Raw genomic sequence first — 22,205 nt, 5'->3', positions numbered from 1 at the left:
ATTCGCAAACTTCCCAGGCTAACCCCTCCTTGGAAAGCTTCATGTTCGAGGCATATGAGCTGCAGATCTCACACTGTGCATTAGATCGCCACCTGGTGTTGGGTTCGGATGATTGCATGTTGTTGTCATCTTGGAAGAAGTCTTTGTAGTCACGGGGTAGGTGACTCCTCCCTTGGACGATAGTGCGCATGAGCATAGGCTATAACATTAGATTGTTTTTTTCCGCCACAGGGTTCGGATGCAACTTTTCCGCTCCGAAATCTACTTTTCAAGTAGTTTGGCGTGTAAAAACTTTACCAAACAACTTTCAATATCAATAACTATAGACTCGATGCCGAAACCTACAAAGCCTGCTTCTGATGCCTCCAAGCCCACAAACCAGGCCTCGACTCCAAAGACAATACCTTTGGTGCCGAAACCTACGCCAAAGGACTCTATTACAGCTCCTAAGACTAAAGACAAGCAACATGTTCGAGGCATATGAGCTGCAGATCTCACACTGTGCATTAGATCGCCACCTGGTGTTGGGCTCGGATGATTGCATGTTGTTGTCATCTTGGAAGAAGTCTTTGTAGTCACGGGGTAGGTGACTCCTCCCTTGGACGATAGTGCGCATGAGCATAGGCTATAGCATTAGATTGTTTTTTTCCGCCACTGGGTTCGGATGCAACTTTTCCGCTCCGAAATCTACTTTTCAAGTAGTTTGGCGTGTAAAAACTTTACCAAACAACTTTCAATATCAATAACTATAGACTCGATGCCGAAACCTACAAAGCCTGCTTCTGATGCCTCCAAGCCCACAAACCAGGCCTCGACTCCAAAGACAATACCTTTGGTGCCGAAACCTACGCCAAAGGACTCTATTACAGCTCCTAAGACTAAAGACAAGCAACAACCATGCCCGGAACCGAAAGAATTGACGCTGCAACCGGTTCCTCAAGAAGAGGAGCTTTTTCAACCTGATCCTTTGCAAAAAAGGATCTACATTGATCCAAAAACAGGACATGTTTCTACTATGCCACACAGAAAGAGGAAGTTAGATACAGCACCTACAACTCCAGTGACTGTCAAGAAGAAGGATTATGCCACATCACCTATACAGTCTTCTTCTCCTGTACCTTCTCTTTTATCTCCTCTTCCTTCAAACATTTCGCCTAAAAATTGACCTCAAAATTCACCGCAAAATTCTCCTCCTTATTCTTCACCACCACAGACACCTCCTCAGAATGATGATGGGTATAACCTAAGGGATGGGGGAGACCAAGATGAGCCTTTTCCCTACCTAAGTGATGCACCTGACTGGGAGTACCCAAACCCTCAAGATGTACCAGATATACCTGACCCACCTACATATGCATCCAACCATCGCCTTCAGAGGATAATATTGGTTTCGGACACTTACTCAATAGGGCGGCCATCTATCATGGTATCACAATGCACTCAGATGAGGCAGAGGAAGATTGTTTGCTAGATACTTTTGAACAATCACAAAAGTCAGCTCAAATACTACCTATGATTAAAGGAGTCATTAAGCATGCACCAGAAGTGTTTAAAGATCCTGTATGAGTTACAAGGGAAGAGTTAGAGGTAATAACAACATTCGAACCTCCTCCACCAGTAAACAGTGATTTCCTTCAGCTCCCCCAACAGCATTCCACTCCTGTAGGGAGGAGATTAACACAGTTTCTACCTGTCTGGAATTCTATTACAACAGACAAGTGGGTAAGACAGATTATCCAGTATGGTTACTGCCTAGAGCTTACAGTTGATCGTGTATCAAGAGGGAGAGAGAGGACCAGATAGCTAGTCCGTATCCCCAATTTATATATAGTTTAATCAAAAAGAGACTAGCTAGAGTTGAGGGAGGGTTAACAAGATTTGGTATTGAAATCTCAGTGACTCAGACTTGTTTTGTCAAGGGGTAATGACACCTGGTAGGTGTGCTCATGAAGCCCTCACCCACCAACCTAGGTGGTGGCATGCTTCATCATCGGGCCCACCCAGTGACACCTAGCGTGTCCCGGGTGTGCTTCGACGCCTGATTACAGCGGAGCAGGTATGTCGCTGTGTGTGCGGTGAAGGGTGCTTTGAGTGTGAATTTAAAACGGCTTGGCGGAGGTCCCAGTACCCGAAGGTAAATTAAACTTTAATACCTGGGCCACCGCCAGCGGTTAAAAATAAGGCTGTGGGACGTTAGAGGCGAGTTACGACCTCCCACGTCCTTTGGTAGGTCAACATGTTTCAGCCAGTGCCTTATGAATATGCTGGCTTTCTTCAGGACAATTCAAAGGTGTGTGTAATTAAAACTAGTGGATGTGTGATACAGACTATGTGTCTACACGCCCTAAAGTGTTTATCTATGTGTGAGAGGGGGATTCCCTTCTCAAAAACACGCTCGTTTTAAGGAGTTTTTGCTTCAAGGTTTTTGAAGTGGCAAGGGATTGGCCAGGAATTCTGGCCAGAGCCTGCTTTGGACCTGTAGTGCCTCCTTCGCAGAACGACGATTCAAATTACAAATCTATTTCCACCCAGACTGAATCCCCCATTGTAAATGACAAAACTAGTCACTACTCCAAATCTGAAGGGAACCTTATCGAGACTATTGCAGATACTATTTTTAAAAACCTTGAAGGTCAAATGATCAAACAATTCAATAATATTTTTAAAAGACTCGACAAACTGGAAAACTTAATTAAAAACGAGGATGCCAAGAGAAAAGGCACAGCGAACTTGGACAAAATGAGAGTAGAACGTCTGCTAAATGATCTTGAATTCACCGCCCGTGTTCTCACCAGCAGTGACCATAGCACTAATAGGGTTGTGGAACAACAGGCAGTCATAAACTCAACGTCGTCTGTCACACCCGCGGTGATTAAAAGCAAATGTATAAGAGGCAGCAACCCGCCTGACTCTCTAACCAATACCCCCTTGCCATCACGTAATGTTACATGTGGACCTGCCACCTCGACCAAACCTTCTGCCTCTGCTATCGATGTAAACGGAGCATTAACTGATAATAATAAGAATAATACAGCGATACAGACCACCACAGCACAGAAGGTCCCCGCCAACTCCAGCCAGTGCTATAATAAAACCTCACATGAAGACACCAGGCCTGTAAAACATCAAGGCCCTGCCCTACACCTTCCACCTGAGGCTTGTCCTTATGTTTTAGTCCTGGCTGGTATCCCACCCCTCAGGGAAGGTCAAGGTGAATCATGGGTTCAATTGCACAACAAGTGTATAGATTGGTTAACAAAACATAAGGGGGTGGGATATGATATTTCTGAAGAGATCATATCCACACGGCGAGTAACCTGGGTTGGTCCTCTTTTCAAAAACATCAATGGGGACTGTATTGTAATTAACTTTAGAAACCCGGGCACTGCAAAATTCTTGTTGAACAACAACTCTGCTCGATATGGTCCATCTACTGTGGTGACCCCCTTACCACTAAAGTATTTTTACCGTCCTCCCCACAAGATGATGCAGCCCCCACCTGTTTTTCCGTTATATAACAGGTTTGGAATATTTCAGGACTTGGACACATTGGACTGACTGCCCTCCACTAGCATCCAACGGCCTTCTGTGTGTTTTGCCACAGTTCAGCCAGTGGAAATACCCCCTGAGGCAGCCCCATTAACACCTAAGATCCTTCCATCTAGCATTTTATGTGAACAACAGGGGCATACTACAGCTAAACTTGTCTCAGGAACTGCCCAGGGCTGTTGTCTGAGGAGTGATAATAACAACTTAAAAATTCTCAGTTGGAACATTGCTGGTCTGAAGACCAAGATGGAAATTTCTTCCTGGAGGGACTGGGTCAATTGTCATGACATTTTAATGTTCCAAGAAACCTGGTGTGTTGAGGACCTGTTATATGAGGGGTATAGTTGCCATAATAGGACTGTTCCAGCTCCCCCGTTTGGCCGTCCAAGTGGTGGATTGTCTATTTGGATAAAAATCACTGCAGATGTAAAAGTTGATAAACTACTTACTAATTGTCCCAGCTTCATGGCACTATCATATACTCAGAGGACAAGACTATGTCTGATCAACTTTTATAACAATGACTTTTTGTCCCAACCTAATCCAAATTTTACTCTCTTATTCGATTTTATTAATGAAATTATGGATGGACAGAAACATGGGAAATTTGACGGTATCTGTCTAGGAGGGGACTTTAATGCACATATACACCGAAGAAATCCTCCATGCAAAAGAGGTATAGAACTGTCAAACTTTCTTGCAACCAGTGACCTTGTTAACTGTATGGAACATGTAGGTATGGAAAACAGCGCCGCCCCATTTTCTACCTTTATTGGTCATGGGGGCGGCACCACAATTGACTATGTTTTCGTCTCACCCCCTGTTGCCAAGGTCCTAACAAAGGCTGAAGTAGTGTGTAAAATTTACAGTGATCACTACCCGATTGTTATTCACCTATCACTCCCGAGGGGTAAGCGTCTAAGAAATGAAATAGGCGCAAGGGATTTGATAGTTTCAACCGATAAATTGAGGGTAATCTGGAAGGGCGCAGACAATAAGGGAATCCTAGCAGGAATTTTAAAAAAATACCCAACCTTGATCGAAAATTGTCTCACTATTGATGACCATGGGGTTAACATAATTAAATAATTCTCTGAACTCTGTTCTGTAATTAAAGGTGAAATTTCCAGACCAGCTTCTAGTAAAGCTGAGGAAACACCTAGGTGGTTTGATGCCCTATGTTCTAAAGCAAATAGGATGCTTAGAGCTGCCTTAAAAGCCCAACCTAGGGATATACCACGAATAAGGCTGCTCAGAGCAGAGTACAAACGTACCCTACGCACTAGATCAAATGAATTACTTAAAACCCACTGGGATTCCCTGGCACGATCTGCCGACCTGAAAGATACCACTGGGTTCTGGAAGGAGGTAAAGGAGATAAGATATATTGGTTCTAATTTAACCGAAATTAATTGTAACATCATCGGTCCCATCTGGGTTCAACATTTTGAAAAAATGTATGCAACACCAGACAACCCTCCTTTGACCCCACTTCCCTTACACCCACTTAATATTTCTGTATCTGAGGTAGCTGATGCCATATTAGAAAGTGCTGGGAATAAAGCACCCGGTCCTGATGGGCTCTCAATTGACCAGCTAAAATGTGAGCCCGATTTTTGGGCCCCATTGCTTTGTAATGTTTTTAACAATCTAACAGACGGGCAAATTCCAGAAACATGGTCTCGTAGCATCATTGTTCCCATTTTTAAGAAGGGTGACAGGTTGGATCCTGGGTGTTACCGCCCAATCTCTTTAATCGACAACACCTTGAAAGTTTTGGGACGGATCATATTTAAAAGGATTAGAACGTGGACGGATGAGAATAACATCCTACACCCTAGCCAGCTTGGTTTCCGTAGTAGTGTCGGAACGGTGGAACAATGCTTAAACCTGAACTTGATCATGGCAAAATATAACATTGCTAAGAAATCCCCTTTATATTTTGGTTTCATGGACTTGAGCTCGGCTTTCGATTTTGTTAACCGCTCCCGCCTTTGGTCTACCCTTCTCGAATATGGTTTAGATGAACATTTGGTACACTTCTTAGCCTTTCTACATCGTGATTTAAAAGCATGTGTGCGTGTAAATCAAACTGGCGAAGTTTCCGACGATATCAGCATCGGTAGGGGGGTCAGACAAGGGTGTGTGCTGGCCCCCCTCCTGTTTATTTTGTATATCAACAAGTTAAGTGGCTCCCTAAGTACTCTAACCAGAGACGTACCTCACGTAAATGGAGTTCCCATACCCACCCTCCTTTATGCTGACGATGCGGTCTTGATGGGCCGCACTCCAAAGGCACTCCGCATTTTAATTTCAGGATTCGTCCTTTTTATGGCCGATTTAGGCCTGACAACTAATTTTAAAAAATCCCTGATCATGAGTTGTGGTCCTAAAAATTATAAAATCCCCGAGATCAAATCAGGGTCAAATGTCTTAAAAAGCACCAGCACTTTCCCCTACCTAGGGTTGCTATTCTCAAACACCGGTACGTGGCATGCACACGTATCTTATGCTAGGAACAAGTTGGGTAAGGCCATTAATTGTGTTACCTCTTTAAGACAACCCAACCACGCGGATGTAATAACACCCCTAGTCAAGATCTATCAAACCCAATGTATGCCAACCGGTACTTATGGTGCAGAGGTTTGGGGTTATACTAACTGCTTCCATATCCAAACAGAAGAAAATAGATTTTGCCGGAAGGTGCTGGGTGGGGTTATTTGTTCCCCCAGCTATGTATGCCACAATGAATTAAATATCCCATACATAGAAGATTTCGTGAGATCTAGACCAGCACTCTTCTGGATAAAGATATGGAATAACACGGCTGCCACTTTGACCCGTGAAATTATTTTGGATTGCTTAAAATGCGATAGGGGACACCATATATTATGGTTGAAAGCGGTAAAAGATTGCCTTGTAAGTGTGGGGCTGGGCTCTTTGTTTACTATACCTAACTCAATAAATCACTCCCACAAGACCATTATTCTTAGGGCATTGTATGACTTGTACAGAGAAGAGCGTGAAAGAAAGAACTTGACTAAATGCACTGTTGTAAAATATTTGGCTTATTCTGAACAACACATTAAAAATCCTGGCCCACCATACAGGTATTTGCGTCTGCATCTTGGCAGATGGGTTAGGGGTTTATTGTTTCGCTTCCGAGATGGGAGTGTAGTAAATCTACTAAACTTCCCTCTGGGATACAACAAACACTTAGAAACTTTAAATTGCCCATGCAACCCTAACATGAAACAGAGCCTGATGCATTTTCTGTTCTTCTGTGGTTTTTATAAAAAGCTCTCTGGCCATTATTTAATGCCTTATTGTAGAAAAAATGATCTGACTAATTTTAAACTAGCCTTGAGGTCTTTTCTATTATTGGGATCAGATGAAGTTACTTTCAGGGTGAGCTGTTTTCTCAGAGCTGCAGTCAGATTACGAGCCACTCTTTACATTGAGGCATAACCATCGCACACTGCACTTTTTACTATGCACTTTATAGAATCTTTTATCTGCACGTTCTACTTGGATATAATTACGATGCTGTTCTAGCCATCCTTTTAACTACGGTCGTTAAAATTGTGTGTTTTTTAAACTGTGCTTTTAAGAATTCCTTTTGGATTGTGAAGGGACAAACTGTGTTTAGATCTGAATTTGTAAATGAAATTTGATTATGCTTGATTGTTCTCTGATTTATTTTTCCAGATGTCATTATTGAACTGAATGTTTTAATTGTATTTTGCCTGTACTTTTATGGATGTTTTTATTCCGAATAAAGATCTTTTGACTTGACTTGAGAATACACTGTGATAAAGTGAAAGGGAGGACGACGCAGTGATTGGTATTGTACGGCTGCTGAGAGACCACATCTGAATTGGTCATGCATTAATTTAAATGCGGATGCAATCTAGTGTCGTGACGTGAACACTTATGTGTAAGGTGCAGCAGTCAGTGTGTTTAAACAATGACAGGACCACAATCACAGGGTTCATGCATTAGATCGTGTGAGCATGAAGGTGGTAAGGAAATGAAAAAGTGGAAAAATGGCGCAGTGATTGGTAGGACACATTCGATAAAGCATGTGTCAAGAACAGAAAGATGATGATGTCTCCTGCCGTGATTAGAGCACTAGTAATTATGGCGCAGTGGTCGGTGTGACGGCATAGAAAAGGGATCATGCAATAATATCGAGCTGACACAAGGTCGGAAAGGCTCATTAGGACGTGAAGTAGGTACTAAGACGGGCTTGTGAGAGGATACCTGCAAGTTGGATCAGAAGCGGGCGTGATAGCTTGGGGTCGCAAGGGGCGGTTACCGGTTAGCCAGCTGATAGGGATCTAGAGGCGAAGGGAGGACAGAATTACTATCACTCAAGCCATTGTGACGTGGCTTGTGGCACATCCGTGGGATGAAAACCTGGGAAGCTGCAATTACAGTATAAGTTCGGGAGTCCACTTGGATAGTCGAGATAGGGATTCCTTACAAGTGCGCAATAGCACAGTCTGAAAAAGAGTTTTTTTTTTTAACAAATTGCGTTGCAACTAGATTTCCAATTGAGGTGAGCTGGAAATGGTCTCTAGTTCCTGGAATGGGAACTAACTTACTTCAAGATCAGGAGCTCGATGGCTGGTCCGGCTCCAGGATAGAGGGTGGCAGCCATCTTGGGAAGCCCTGTTGTAGGCAAGGATGGGCGTGGACAGAGAGGAAGGACTGAGGGGTGGGCGTGGAGACAAAAGAAGGACTGAGGTTCAGTGAAAATAATGAGGAATTGTAGTGGCCATTTTGAAATGGAGTGCATAGGACAGATTAATGTGGTGAATGGCGATATTCTAGTCGATAGTGAGAGTGAGAGCGACGCAGGTGGCTTAAAATTGCAGTACAATTAATTATTGATTATTATACAGGATTACACATTAGAGCAGGGAGGTCCAGTCTTCAAGGCGATTCAATCCAGTGCGGAAACTGTTGGTCTTGAGGATCCAGTGCAGTTCCTCTTTGTTAAGTAGCATAGAGACATCTGCTCCCCTAGGTGGAGGTTTGATCAATGTTATTACAGTCCAGATCAGATCTTTTTCAGTGTCTCCTTTCCCTGTGAAATGATCCACGAGGGGGGCATTCGCCGTTTTACAGCGGATCCTGCTGCGGTGTTGTCCAATCCTGAGTATTATCTTCTAGGTGGTTTGACCTATGTAAATCAACATGCAGGGATAGAAGATAGCGTATACCACGTTTATTGAATTACAGTTTGAAAAGTATTTCCTGTCCAATTTGATTGTACCGAATTCAAAACTTTTTCCTTCCTTTTTCCAACCACTTAAAACAACACTCGATGACGCATGGGGTCTCCCTACATTGACAGGGCATGCCAAATGCGGTAGCTGTGTGTGTTGTGAATCAACCATAGAAGGAAAAGGTTTTGAATTCGGTACAATCAAATTGGACAGGAAATACTAATTGCAGCTTTCCTGCTTTTCATCCCACGAATGTGCTACAATTCTGTCCTCCCTTCGCCTCTAGATTCCTATCAGCTGGCTAACCGCCCCTTGTGACCCCGAGCTATCGCTCCCGCTTCTGATCCAACTTACAGGTATCCTCTCACAAGCCCGTCGTAGTACCTACTTCACGTCCTAATTAGCCTTTCTGACCTTGTGTCAGCTCGATATTATTGCATGATCCCTTTTCTATGCCGTCACACCGACCACTGCGCCATAACTACTAGTGCTCTAATCACGGCAGGAGACATCATCATCTTTCTGATCTTGAAACATGCTTTATCGAATGTGTCCTACCAATCACTGCGCTGTTTTTTTCCACTTTTTCATTTCATTACCACCTTCATGCTCACACGATCTAATGCATGAACCCTGTGATTGTGGTCCTGTCATTGTATAAACACACTGACTGCTGCGCCTTACACATAAGTGTTCACGTCACAACACTAGATTGCATCCGCATTTAAATTAATGCATGACCAACTCAGATGTGGTCTCTCAGCAGCCGTACAATACCAATCACTGCGCCGTCCTCCCTTTCACTTTATCACAGTGTATTCTGTATAGATTGATCGGCGAAGAGTGGTCTCACCTCTTTGTCCACGCACAAAAGGCACTCAGTCACGCCAAACCTTCCTCCCCCACTCGTTGTTCCACACATCTCACCGATTTTAAACTCACAACAGTCACATTTTTACATGCCTAACAGTATTCATGTTTACCAATTCATGTTCCTTTTTGTTTCTTTCCCAATTTCTCCCCTGTGTCATGTAATTGTACAGTAATGCGATTTAGGCATAGTGCAATTGTAAATTCATAAAGACAACAATGAAATATTGTGTTGTCCTGAGGATGATGCCCAGTATCTAGGGGTGGCATCGAAACGTCGTCGACACCAAAAAACGCCATATGCAATATGACTATGCTATATGGTAATGTGCAATGGTGTATAAGAAAATGATCTTAGTCTGTTAAAACTTTCAAATAGGAGTGTACAGACGTATTTCACTTTGCCCTTTGGCCATTCTGTGCTTCGTTTTGCTCTCTCACTGTTTCGTGGGTCACAGCTGTGCCCACTTGTCATTGAATGTTTCTAACAATTTAATTTTATATATATTTGCAAAATAAATTCTTGTCCGGCTGGAAAAAAGACATACTACCTATTTAGAGTATGATTATTGTATATAAGTGATGCTTCCTCTGAAAATAGGGACCATTGTTTTCTATAACATGATACTGCCCAAGGTCCTTATACTATACCTTTTGGGTTCCCTTGTTTTTTGTAAAAACAATAGTTATGTAAAGGTGCCTAATGGATATATTGATTCACTTACATTCACACTTTGAAACGAGATCACCACTCATTTTGTAATTTCTTCACTAGTTAGGGAGAATTTGTGGTAATCCCTACTGTTTAGCAGACATAACGTGCGCTGAGTCATATGGCCAACAAAAACGGGTTGAGCAACAGAAGGCAGAAATTTGGGGGAATACTATTCATAATATGTTCATTTCCAAAAGTTGTCAAAAGCTCACTTTGCAACCTTAGTATAAGAATTTCTTTGAGCAGTGGCATGTGTACACAAACATGAACTGCTGGCTTGTTCTAAATGATCTGATCTCATGATTTTTATGAAGTTGTCTAACCTGTTTACATATATTATGCCCTTGTGTGCAAGTATAATAGTCGTTTCAAAATATTTGTTGCTTTTTTAGCCAACTGACATTGATAATCCCCTGCTGAAAAAGATACATAGGGATTAGAATAGCAAACACTGAAAACGAAATGTCAGAGATTCTTCCGACAAACAAGTCAAGATCTTGGTCGAAAACTGAAATATGATGATGTTTCAATGAGTTCTGTGAAGATAACATTGGCTCAAATAGGAGACGATGAAAGGTGTGTTTATGGGTCTATTATTATATTTGAGCAATCCTTTTAGGTTACTTCTGCAATTTCGTTCTTTTTTTTAAACGTTGTCCTACTCATTGAATTGTTAAAGGTTTTTATAATTCATTAATTTGGATCTTTTCTCCCCTGTTATCTTTAGCCAGAGGTTCTCTTATTTGTGTTTTGAATATCTAATTTTTAGCATAGAAACATATTTTTCCTTGGGAGAGGAAAGGGGCAAACAGTGTCTAAGGCCTCCAATGAAATTAAGATGTGGATGTTTTCTTATTGAATGTGTTTTAATTTCTTTGTTGGTTCTGTCTTGTCTTACTACAGAGGTTCCAAACCTACTACCACAAGTAGGATTGGATTGGAGTAAAACAGCCTCCATGGGATCTTTCTGTAATTTTATATAGTGACCATAGTAACAGTGATAGCCTCACGATATATTTATTAACCAATGAGTCTAAAAATACCCTCTTCAAATATCCTTTCTTCTTCCACTTCACTCGGACGAGACACGCTTTTTTTTTGTTGCATTGAAAAATACTGATCAGGAGAGTTGGTGCCTGATCTAATCTCTTCACATTGTTTAAGCATTGTCGTCTAGACCACTGTTACTGTTGGTTAATACTTGCAATTTTTTTTTAAATGCTTCTTACATACTGCAGTTATGGCAAAACATAGTTTAAAGTTATCAACAAATTAAACACAACAAGGCCCAAGAAGAAGAAGCAAAGAATAAAGCAGGGACTATAAAGGAAGGGCTATCTCAAAGTATCATGAAGAAGAAAAACAAATAGTGAAAATAAAAAGAAAACAAAAGGGACAAAAAAAGGAAAATTCATCCTATCCAATCCGTGATCGGGGCCCAAATTTTCCAACCCATTTCACGTCTTCTACGTCCTTTTAGTCTATACACTGCTGATTCCATGTCATATATAGCCAGCAGCCTCCAATTTATAAATTATGGGGATTCACGACTGATCCATTGGGAAGTAATTTCCGCTCTAAAAATAGACATAGCAATGAACAAAAAGCCTTCTTCGGGTTTGCTCCCCGCTGCCAAGTTTTGCGTCTGGTCGACCCCCAAGATCATCAAAGTGGGTGTTAACATCAAAGCTTTACCAGTAATTTGGACAAGAAAAGATTCAATATCATAAATATAGTTGGCCAGTTTGGAACAGGAAAAAACATGTTGGTCGTGTCAGCAGCCAAGGTTCCACATCTGCTGCACGAATTCCCATGGTTACTGGACCATTTCAAGATTTTCCCGGGAGTATAATATAAATCAAAGGCTGACATGTAATGTTGGGCCCTCAGACTACCAGTTATTAAAGTCTGGTTGGCCAGCTCCAGAGAAACTGCCAAGTCAGTACCTTCTTGTCCAAATGTCCTATCCAACTTATCATTTTGAATGATTAGATCATCGGGCAGGTCAGAGATAAGTGTTTGGTATATTAACCCAATCCTAGATCTTTTCTCTATGATCCCCACCAAAGGAATTTTCACAAAATGGTCTACTCCTGATGTTGCAGGCTTCAACAAGTAGCTCCTAATTTGTAAGAACTTAAAAAAATGCCTGGTAGGGAGCCCATATTTGTCTTGGAGGTCAGAAAAAGATTCAAATTGGCCCTCTGAGAAAAAATCGCCCAGTACATTAATTCCTAGATTACCCCAACTGATAGCGATCGAGTCCTGAAAAATTGAAGGCAACAGACCATACGACAGCAGGGGGGTTGTGCGCATTGATATTTGATATGCCGGACCGCCGCCAAATTTTTTTCCAAACAGAATAAACAGATTTGTTATCTTTAAATTTCATTGTCTTATAGTAACTTGGTTCAACGTTTCAAACTAAGCATCTTCCCCCAGTAAAGTGTCAAAGATTGTAGGTCTGGTAAGTTCCGGCACCACTGCCTTTCACCCAGATAATAATAGTACAATTTGCTGTAACAGTGTGGCATAATGGTACAGCATTAAGGAAGGTAGGCCCCATGCGCCCCTTGATCTTGGAAGTATTAGTCATTTAGATGCCCTTCTGACTTTATGAAAGCCTCACAAAAATCTTGAACAAGCCCTTTCTGCACGAGAAATACAATGCACTGGGAATTCAATAGGGATTGTCCTAAATGGGTATAGAAATTTCGGAAATATAGACATTTTTATGACATTGGAGCGACAATGGAGTGAGAGGTGAAGATGGTCTAATCTCTCCAAAGTCTGATTAACCTCTTTATATCTTCTCTACTGAAGGAGTGATCTTCACCCCCAAATAGGTTGCATCTGAAGCTATTGGAAGCCCTTCAGGTTTTGAAAATTCTGAGTGTATGACTTGAGTTTTGTCAACATTAAGCCTATAACCCGATTGCTTGGCTAAGTCATAAACTGCTGGAAGAGCAGAGCAAACATCCTTCGTGAAGATGGCGACATCGTCGGCGTAGGCTAGTCTTTTATAAGCCACACCATTAACAGTAGCTGCCTGAATCCATAGATTATTATCCAATTTACTCAAGAAAGGGTCAATATAAATTGAAAATAAAAGCGGAGAACAGGGGCACCCTTGGCGGGTTACTCTGCTAATAGAGAGGGAACGCTACTCTTGTCCAGAGATACGGACAGAGGTCTCTGGGGATATATATAAGGCTTGTATGGCTGTAATGAACTCCAGTGGGAATCCCTTAATTTTTAGCAACTGCCACAGAAAGCCCCAGGAGACCCTGTTGAACGCCTCTTCTGCGTCCAACAGGATCATTGCCAAAGGTTGTTAACAGACCTGAGCCCAATCGAATAATGCTATTGCCCGTCTGACATGATCTGATGTGTCACGTCCAGGTACAAAGCCGTGCTGGCGAATGGAGACCAGGGGGGCAATAACCTTTCCTAACCTGAGTGCAATGATTTTAGCGTAGATTTTGCTATCAGCACAGATTAGGGAAATCAAGTGATAAGAAGAAGGACTGAGCTCTGGTTTGTCTTTATTTCTAAAGAATCGAGGCAAGATGGCGGCCACGTGGACAGCTGAATGAGCTGCTCCCTCACTCTCCACTGCTGACCTGCCTTTCTTGCAATGAAAAACTGTGTTGCCTCAATTACCTGCCCTGGAAAAAGCTGGGTACTCACTAACGCTGTCTTGGCTGACTCACCTGGATGATTTGGCATTTTCAGCCTTGGTTGTGGAGCATCCCGCTCCCGTGCTAGCTGGCGTCTCGGTGCCGGGTCAGTTCTGCATCTGCTGCTTCAGCTGTACTGTCTGCGGTACGGCCGCCGCCCGCTACTATGCCGCCAAAGGCATCCAGCAAAAGTATCATGGGCCGTGGCTCATCGTCTGCCCCAGGAACCCTGGCGAAGACTCCTGTAGCTGATACCAGCGCCGAGGGCAGGGAGGTCGGCAACCTTCAAGCAACCCCTGCTTTCGCTACTGAGACAGGCAAAAATCATATCGCCGGCTGGAGGAAACAGACTGTCCCAGCGCTGTTCAAAGCGCAGACACTGAAAGTTAAGCCGCCGATCAATGCTCCTGTCGAGGTCAGAGGATCTGGTCCATCAAAATCGCCTGTTCTCACCTCAGATGGCTCTCGTATAGGATCAGGTGAAGACGCTGGCTGTACTTTGAATGTCTCCCCAGGAAGACCAGAAATTGACCCAATTTCCATCCAGCAAACAAGATGCATTCTGGTTAATGCAGTCCCCTCAGCTGGAATACAAGAGCTAGAGTGCTCGGACACATTTAACCTCTTCAGAAGATTCGAAAAACGGGTGTGGTCATGACGGAACGGTTCCGTCATCAGCACCGCCAAACCGACGATGATGACGGAACCGTTCCGTCATAAGCATCGAAGGGGTTAAAACAGGAGTTTTGAATGGCCAGAAGGAAGACTTTGATTCTAACAGGGAGGATGACCCAGCTGACAATTTTTTTTCTCTATCTGATGTTTCTAATTCCTCAGAAGATGATATTCAGGATAAGGACTGGGCTGGTGATGGAAGTGACACTAGTAGCTTTCATTGGGAGGGTGATGCTGATCATTCGCAGTTGAGTTCAGAGACTTAAAAAACCTAGAGCAATCTCTGCTTGTCCTACCTTGACTGAGGTGACCAGGAAGTATGTCCTGGGATTATTCTTACTCACCAGGCTTGGGAGATAAAAATAACACAATGGATGGAGCAGTGCCTGTTAGCACTGCCACAGCTATCACTTGCCCTGAAGAAATCACGCTACCTACTATCTACCAGGTGATGATGGCACATATAAAACTCCATCCGTAGGATCGCTAAGACATGTTCAGACTTTTCCTCAAGAATAGTAGAAGCAGAAACTAGAATCTCCCAACTGGAAGATGATCTGGCCTTGCAGAATCAAAGGTGGTAACTATACAATTGACTAGAGATGACACTCTCTTCAAAGTGACTGACCTGGAAAACCGGGCAAGGCTAAATAATAAAAGAAATTCTGGGTATTCCTGAGGGCCAAGAAGGCTCTAACATCCGCCAATTCGTGATTGAACTTTTCGAGGAAGCTTTCCCAGATCTCCCTCAATGGGATTGGAAAACCCAAATTCAAAGGGCGCATCGCTTTCCATTTAACCAACGTAGCTCAGGGGGTCAGTCCAAGAATCGTCCTCCTGCCATCTTGATCTCCCTAAATAACTTTTTGGCCCTGGAATCCTTGTATGATTTGGCCAGGCCTGACCGCAAAAGAACCGGGAAAGGCTGCAATTTCTTTGTGCACCCTGACTTCTGTCAGAAGACAGTAGAACTGCGATGGCACCTTCGACAATTGATGCCAGAAGTCCAGGCTAAGTGTGCTCAGATCTTTCTCTTTTTTTCTGCTCCCCACAGTAAATTTGTATGTCTAGATTATTTTTTTGTCACAGACCCCATCCTTGAAGGGACTAGCTCAGAGTTACATCCCAGAGTAATCTTGGATCATAATCCGTTAATTTTGCAACTTCCGTTTAGTGGCTCAAAACTAGCTGCGGCAACCTGGACTTTTGAGCGAAACCTACTGCTCTGCTTGACCAAGAGTATTGTAGTTATATGACAAATTGGATAACAGATTTTTTTCGGAGAAACAAGGGTACAGCCCCCGAGTTAATTGTTTTGGGACACCTTCAAGGCAGCTGTGAGGGGGAGACCCTCAGCTTCTCTCTTCATCGTCAGAAGGTGAACAAAGAAAGGGTTAATGGTTGGTTTAACCAGCTTCGAGAAGTAGAGGAAGAACTCATTTGAGTTATTGCTGATCATGAAAAAAGAGAGAAATGTCAACGCCGGATAGCAATTGGTAGAAATAGAATACACCAATACTTCGGGGAGGAACACGCTGCTAAGTCTACTCTGTACAAAACGGACATTTATGAGTATGGCGAGAATACTGGCAGACTGTTGGCTAAAAGACTACAGCTTAAGGGTGTTTCGAATCGGATATGCCGCATTAAAGATAAAAAAGGGCCAGATTCAGGATCGACCGGGCAAGGTGCTGGAGGTTTTTCAAGAGTTCTAAAAGACGCTCTACTCTCCAGATGAGGACGATGAAGTTATACTGGGTGAGGAATTTCTGTGTGATTACATAACATCCAAGGTCACCCTAGGACAGTTGGGTGCGCTCTCCTTCCCGATAACTAGGGAAGAGATGGAACTAGCGATGGCCTCACTGACCAAGGAGAAGGCTGTCGTCCCTGACTCACTGCCCCTCGAATTCTAGCGAACATTCAGGCATACTCTATTTGGAAAGCTTGAATCCTTGTTTTCACCAGCTCAGAATGACCGGACCCCTGACTCATGGCATAAGACTACTGTTGTAGTCTTTAGAAAGAAAGGTTAATACTTGCAATTTGGGAGGAGCCAAGACGGCGGCCAAAATGGCCGCATAGACGCCCGGCTCCGCCGCTCGCCCTCACTTTCCACACCATCCTGGCGCCGATCCTGCATCCCGATTGCGGCCAAGCGTGGCTGAACATCTGTGGAGCCCGGCGATGTCACTCCGGCACGAAACCTGCCCCTGATGGCCGAGATCCATCGCCCCAAACTTTCCGGCCCTTGCACTGAATGAGCCGGGACCTCGAGTGACGCTGCAGCCGGCGCGCGGCTGAACAACATCGGCCCGAGCGGCCATCTTCGCCCGGTGATCCAGACCGGGACTTTCGATTGGACGCGGCCAGAGATGGCTGATCGGGGATTGGCGCTGGCACCCCGGAGCAGCCCAACAACGAATTACGCCGTTGCCTGCCATTGATCGCACACTCTGCTGCACCTGCCGACATACGGCTAGGCTTCGCCCCACCCCATGGACTACCGGCGACCGATGGATCTCCCTGCAGTGTTGTTCTGAGGGAGCACTCGGTTATTCCCGGTGAGTGCTTTGCAACGCGGTGGGTGTTTCTGGTCTTGTATGTGCCTGTTGAGACCGGCTAGTGTGTAGTGGACGGCGATTGATTTCCAGGCTACCGGTGGAGCTTGCTTCTTTTCCTGCTCTGGGGTCCCTTGCAAGAGTGGCGCACTACACTGACCTGTAAAGGGGCGATGGAACCCACAACGCGAGATACCCTACTGGCCCTCGCAGATTTGCACTCCGCATTGAGGGGTCGCTTGATGCTCGGCGATGACTTGCAGATGGCGGCGATATGTCCAATGGCGGGCAGCCAAACTACTGATCCGGAGCCCGACCTTTCCCGGTTTGCTGACGCTGAGGACCCCCTGAAATGTGTGCAATCAGATTGTGGACTTGGTGGGTCCTGCAGCCGAGCTTCTGTGTCTGCAGATTTTCTCACCCTCCAACCGGCTGTTATTGCTCCTGACTGTCATTACTCTGTTTTCGCGACGGCTAGTGTGTTATGGAGTTGCACTATCGCATTGACTTTTTTCCGTCTCCTTGCTGCTACACTAGCTCCAAAAGTGACTGTGGACTCATCGAACCTGCCTCCCCACAACGTGCGGCGCCTTACTACCTCGACCCGGACCGGACAAGGCTGAACCTGGACTTTTTAAATACTTGCTGGGTGTTCTTGATGCCGGATTGTGACATGGCTTATGGTTGCGACTTGGAGTGATCGGGATGATTATACATTGTTGTTTGCCCTCCATTACGGTGGGCTCCTTGTTCTTCAGGATGGGTGGGTGGGGGCGTGTCTGGGGCCGGAGCTAGGGCCCTCCTCCTGTTTTCCCTTTTTCGGGTTCTTTGGGGCGACAGGCATGCCAATGGGGGGGGGGGTGGGCCGTGGCCTTCCGCTGCATGCAGGGTGGGGAGTGGGGGTGGGGTATGTTTTTTTGTTTCTCTTTGTCTCTATGGCCCGCTTTTTCTTTCTTCTTTCTTTTCTTGTTCCTTCTTAATAAACCTTCCTTTTATATCTCTTATAGTTGGAGTCGGGGTTTGGGTTCCTCGAGAGGGGTATTGCCTGTGTCCTTTTATGTTGCAAGATCCTGTTAATATTGCTCGCTTCGTGGGTGGGTTACTGTGACTCGGTGGATTGCTCTCGGACTTATATCCTTTTGTTGTTTTCCCACTGGTGCGCTTAATTGAAGGCTACTATCCTGACATGTGAATAGCATAGTGAATGATGTCGTAATATTGTATTTAGTCTGATCCTTCAACTTTATTTTAAACTGGAATCCTCCCACATCCTGTAACACTGTTGACAATTCTGATCGTCTATCCTGATTTAATGTGACCGGTATCGCCGGAGTATACAGTGTAATTATCCTATGTTGCACGATAATTTGACGTCTGGATGTTATTGCTTCATGGCCTTCTGGCCTCTATTTGATTTGCACGCGATGTAATCCTGAGGTTTCCAAATAAAAATCTTTACAAAAAAAAAAATACTTGCAATTTGATGTATCTGATGTTATGATTCTGTGACGAAAACCAAGCAGTGGAGGAGGGTAAGCAACCTAATAAGTGACATGTTTTCACCATAATTCTGCCCATGGATCTGCCCACTCATTCCAGTATCTAGGTGTACATTGTCAATTTAAATAGTTTGATAAGCCAGAATGGTGATGTATTGCCAGGACGAGTGACCCTCTGGGCACATTTAGCACAGATTGTGCATAGTTGCCTTCTGCCTCGTCTGTTGTACTTTGTGATAATGATTTTGAAAGGTATAAATGTGATAGCGTGGATTAATGGAGAGAAAAACACATATTGAGCTCATAAATAACTAATTCACTTACTTTGAAGTTTATTGATACCTCCTATTATGCATCTATTTCTGAGTATTGATCGTATTAGAATTGTCGAGTTACAACACTTTTTCCTATAAGGCCTAAGCAGCAGTTTGTTTTCCCAAAATATTTAATAACTTGAAATAATATTTCAAGCCGTCATGCATACTGCACTCTCAATACACTTGTAACACCATATCCCCTTGAATTTCAAGAAATTATTTCAATATCCGAGAACACACAATTCTGTTAATTTGCCATTCGTATCTGAGTAGTTTACTTTATTAACTGATATGATTAAGCTCATAGCAATTGGTAATAAACTGCCGGTGTCAGCATGTGGCTTCAGATTAATCAACATTGCCAATCAGCCAATTTGTGAAAAATAGATTAAGAAACCCTTTTAACAATGTGCTTACTGTTTTGCAGATCCAGTTTTTCAAGAAGGGAGCGGAAATCTTTTCTAAAAGGATGGATGGTGTTTTACCATCAGTATCAAACATGATTCAAAGGTAAAATAAAAGTAGAAGTCAACCTTTCGAAGTAGTTCATGCTGTTGACTAATGAGTAGTGTGACGGGTTTCATGCATGAATTAGCTGAATAGGTCAAAGCAATGCAGGGGCATTGGTTAGCCTTTGTGATGTGTCTATATTTGTTTATGCTTCAGTGGTATTGGTTTGAGGTGAATGAGGACCCTTGAGCATTGCCTAACATCGATGGTTCAAGTGTCTAGACTTCATTTTTTAATATATTTTTATTGAGCATTTATTATAAAGCAACAATAACGATGGGAGCTTCGTTCAATAAATATTACAGATATCATTGAAAAGTCTACAGTAACGGAGTGACCTGGCTTCTAGATTCCGGATACTGATCCCCCATCCTCTGTCACCTTCGATGCGCTCTGGTGTAGTCCTCCCATTCCCTCCTCTGTGCTCTGGAGAAGCCGGGTTTGGGCATGCAGACTGGCTCCTGGTATATGGATACCCCCAACTCGCTCTTTATCCTGACCCTGCCATTGAGCCTACATTTTCACAAACTTCTGAGTGCTTCCCCTTTCCTGGTAGATGGGTTCTTCGGCATGTCTAGACCATTCCATGTTGGCTTCCTATTCCCTTGCAGCTGAGACCTATGTGTTTCCTTAGTACAGAAGTATATCTCTTCTTGCCATTGCCTGGGCCATGTTTCACAAAAGGCGTGTGCACCTCTTCAGGGTCATGCTGCACCCAAATACCAAGGGAAATTAGCCGGGGGGTGGGGGTGATGCCATGGAGACCTCAAATGGCCCATGAAATCCTGTGTTGTATGCCCAAGCAGAAATCTATGATGTTTGTGCAGTCCCAGATCGTGTGTATCAACATAGCCTGCTAGCGGCACCATCCCTGGCACTGAGCATTTCTCCCCATTGGGTATAGCCTGTCTGTGTAAAATATGCTCTATGTACTAATTTCACCTGGGCCAGCCTCAATCCAGTTCGATAGCAACTTTCCTCGGCTATCTACACACTGCCACCCACTCATTGTTTTCGAGTCTGCCCAGGTTGCCTGCGCACTTCTCCCTCAATGTGTGCAGGGGAGGTTGACCGTTATTAAGAAGTGAAAAGTAATACTGAGATGTGGCATATCTGCAAAGGGAGCCCTCCCTGGACCCTATATTTTAGTGTGTTCTCATACCCAGTTCCTGCGCCTGGTCAAGCGGGTGGGCCAGGGTAGACCATACCTGCAGGTAGCATAGGAATTGGCCTTCAGTCAAGTTGTTCTACTTCTGTAGTTCCTTGAAGGATAGCCACACGGCCTCACTCAGGAGGTAGTCTGACTTCAAGATTCCCTGATATCGTATTATCTGTGTCCCTCCACCATGCGCAGGTCCGCTAGAGCCTTTGAATCCCATAGTGGTGTCTCAAGTGTCAGCTTGTCTGTCCATCCCATTTTACGTACCACCCATGCCCATGTCCATATCACTGTGGCTTTTAGCATCGGAAGATCACAAGATCTCACCATGCCAGACTGCCACCCGAAATAGCCTTTGGGGTCCTTACACCTTCGGTCTGACATGAGGTATGGCTCTCTCTGGTCTTCAAAGGACCAATCATTTATTACCAGCAAGTGTGACACCCAGCAATGCAGCAGCAAATCCAGTAATGCAATTACTCCATGGATAGTTTGTGGTGAGTACTATCCTTTGTGTCTCAACCCTCCCAACCCCACGTTCCAAAGTAGGAATCTGATCTCAGTTTCCACAGCTGTGAAGAAATGCTCGGGCTTCAAACAATGGATTCTGCAGGGTGTAAAGAAATGTAGGCAGATATATCACTCAGGCTCTCGCTGTCCATTTGTGGTAGACAAGGGCACTCATTTCAGAAAGGAAGGTTCAAGCCCCACCGTTTAAGCAGTGCCATGAGGTATGGGCATTACGGTGAATCAAAGGCTTTCTTGTCATCCAGCGACAAGAGCACCACTGTATCCCTCCCTCAGTATCTGCATACCAGTTATCCAAAACAGCCACCAAAGGTTATGTCTTGTGTATCTATATTGCATAAAGCCCTATTGGTATGGGGAGAGGATGCAGCCACAATCTGCATCAGGTGATTAGCCTTGGCCAATACCTTTCTTTCAAAGTTTATGATGCACAGTTCTCCAGTCCATTTCCTGGTAAATATATGAGCATAATAGACACCTGAAGGATGTCTTTGGGTGGTTCACCCCTCTCTCTACACTCATAGAACATGTCTCGGAGTGAACGTATCATCCTACTTTATACTCATTTAAAAAACTCAGGGTAGGCCATTGGTCCCGGGGACTTTGCACTCTTGATTTGAAGTAGTGCCTACATGATTTTGCCTTCCATAATCTCTGCATCCAGGGTCTCCTTGCCCCCAGACCCCAATCAGAAAACTAACTGGGATATAATTTATGAATTTTCTCGGTCGACCTATCCATGAAGCACGAGGCACCAAGAGTTCTTAAGAACTGTGCAAACATTTGTGCAGTCTCTACTGCGGAGTCTGTCAACTTGCTGTTGCATATACGAACTGCCAGTATCCATCTCCGGCTCTCTTCTTTCTTGCTAACACACAAAAATGAGAGCTAGAGATTCAACCTTCCCT

General features: G+C 44.0%; 1 protein-coding gene across 1 annotated transcript in view; it reads left to right on the top strand.

Moving 5' to 3' along the window:
* The window catches only part of APPL2 (adaptor protein, phosphotyrosine interacting with PH domain and leucine zipper 2), a 597,113-nt gene that overhangs the window by 335,355 nt on the left and 239,553 nt on the right, over positions 1-22,205 (top strand). The window contains exon 9 of the mRNA XM_086919274.1: positions 19,528-19,610. Within this exon, the coding sequence (XP_086775400.1) occupies positions 19,528-19,610 (83 nt within the window). The remainder of the gene's footprint in view (positions 1-19,527; positions 19,611-22,205) is intronic.

Source organism: Lissotriton vulgaris, chromosome 1_1 (assembly GCF_964263255.1).
Source record: "Lissotriton vulgaris chromosome 1_1, aLisVul1.2, whole genome shotgun sequence".
Classification (NCBI taxonomy): Eukaryota; Metazoa; Chordata; class Amphibia; order Caudata; family Salamandridae; genus Lissotriton; species Lissotriton vulgaris.
Note: the sequence above shows the minus strand (reverse complement) of the source record. Positions and strands in the feature narration are given on the sequence as shown.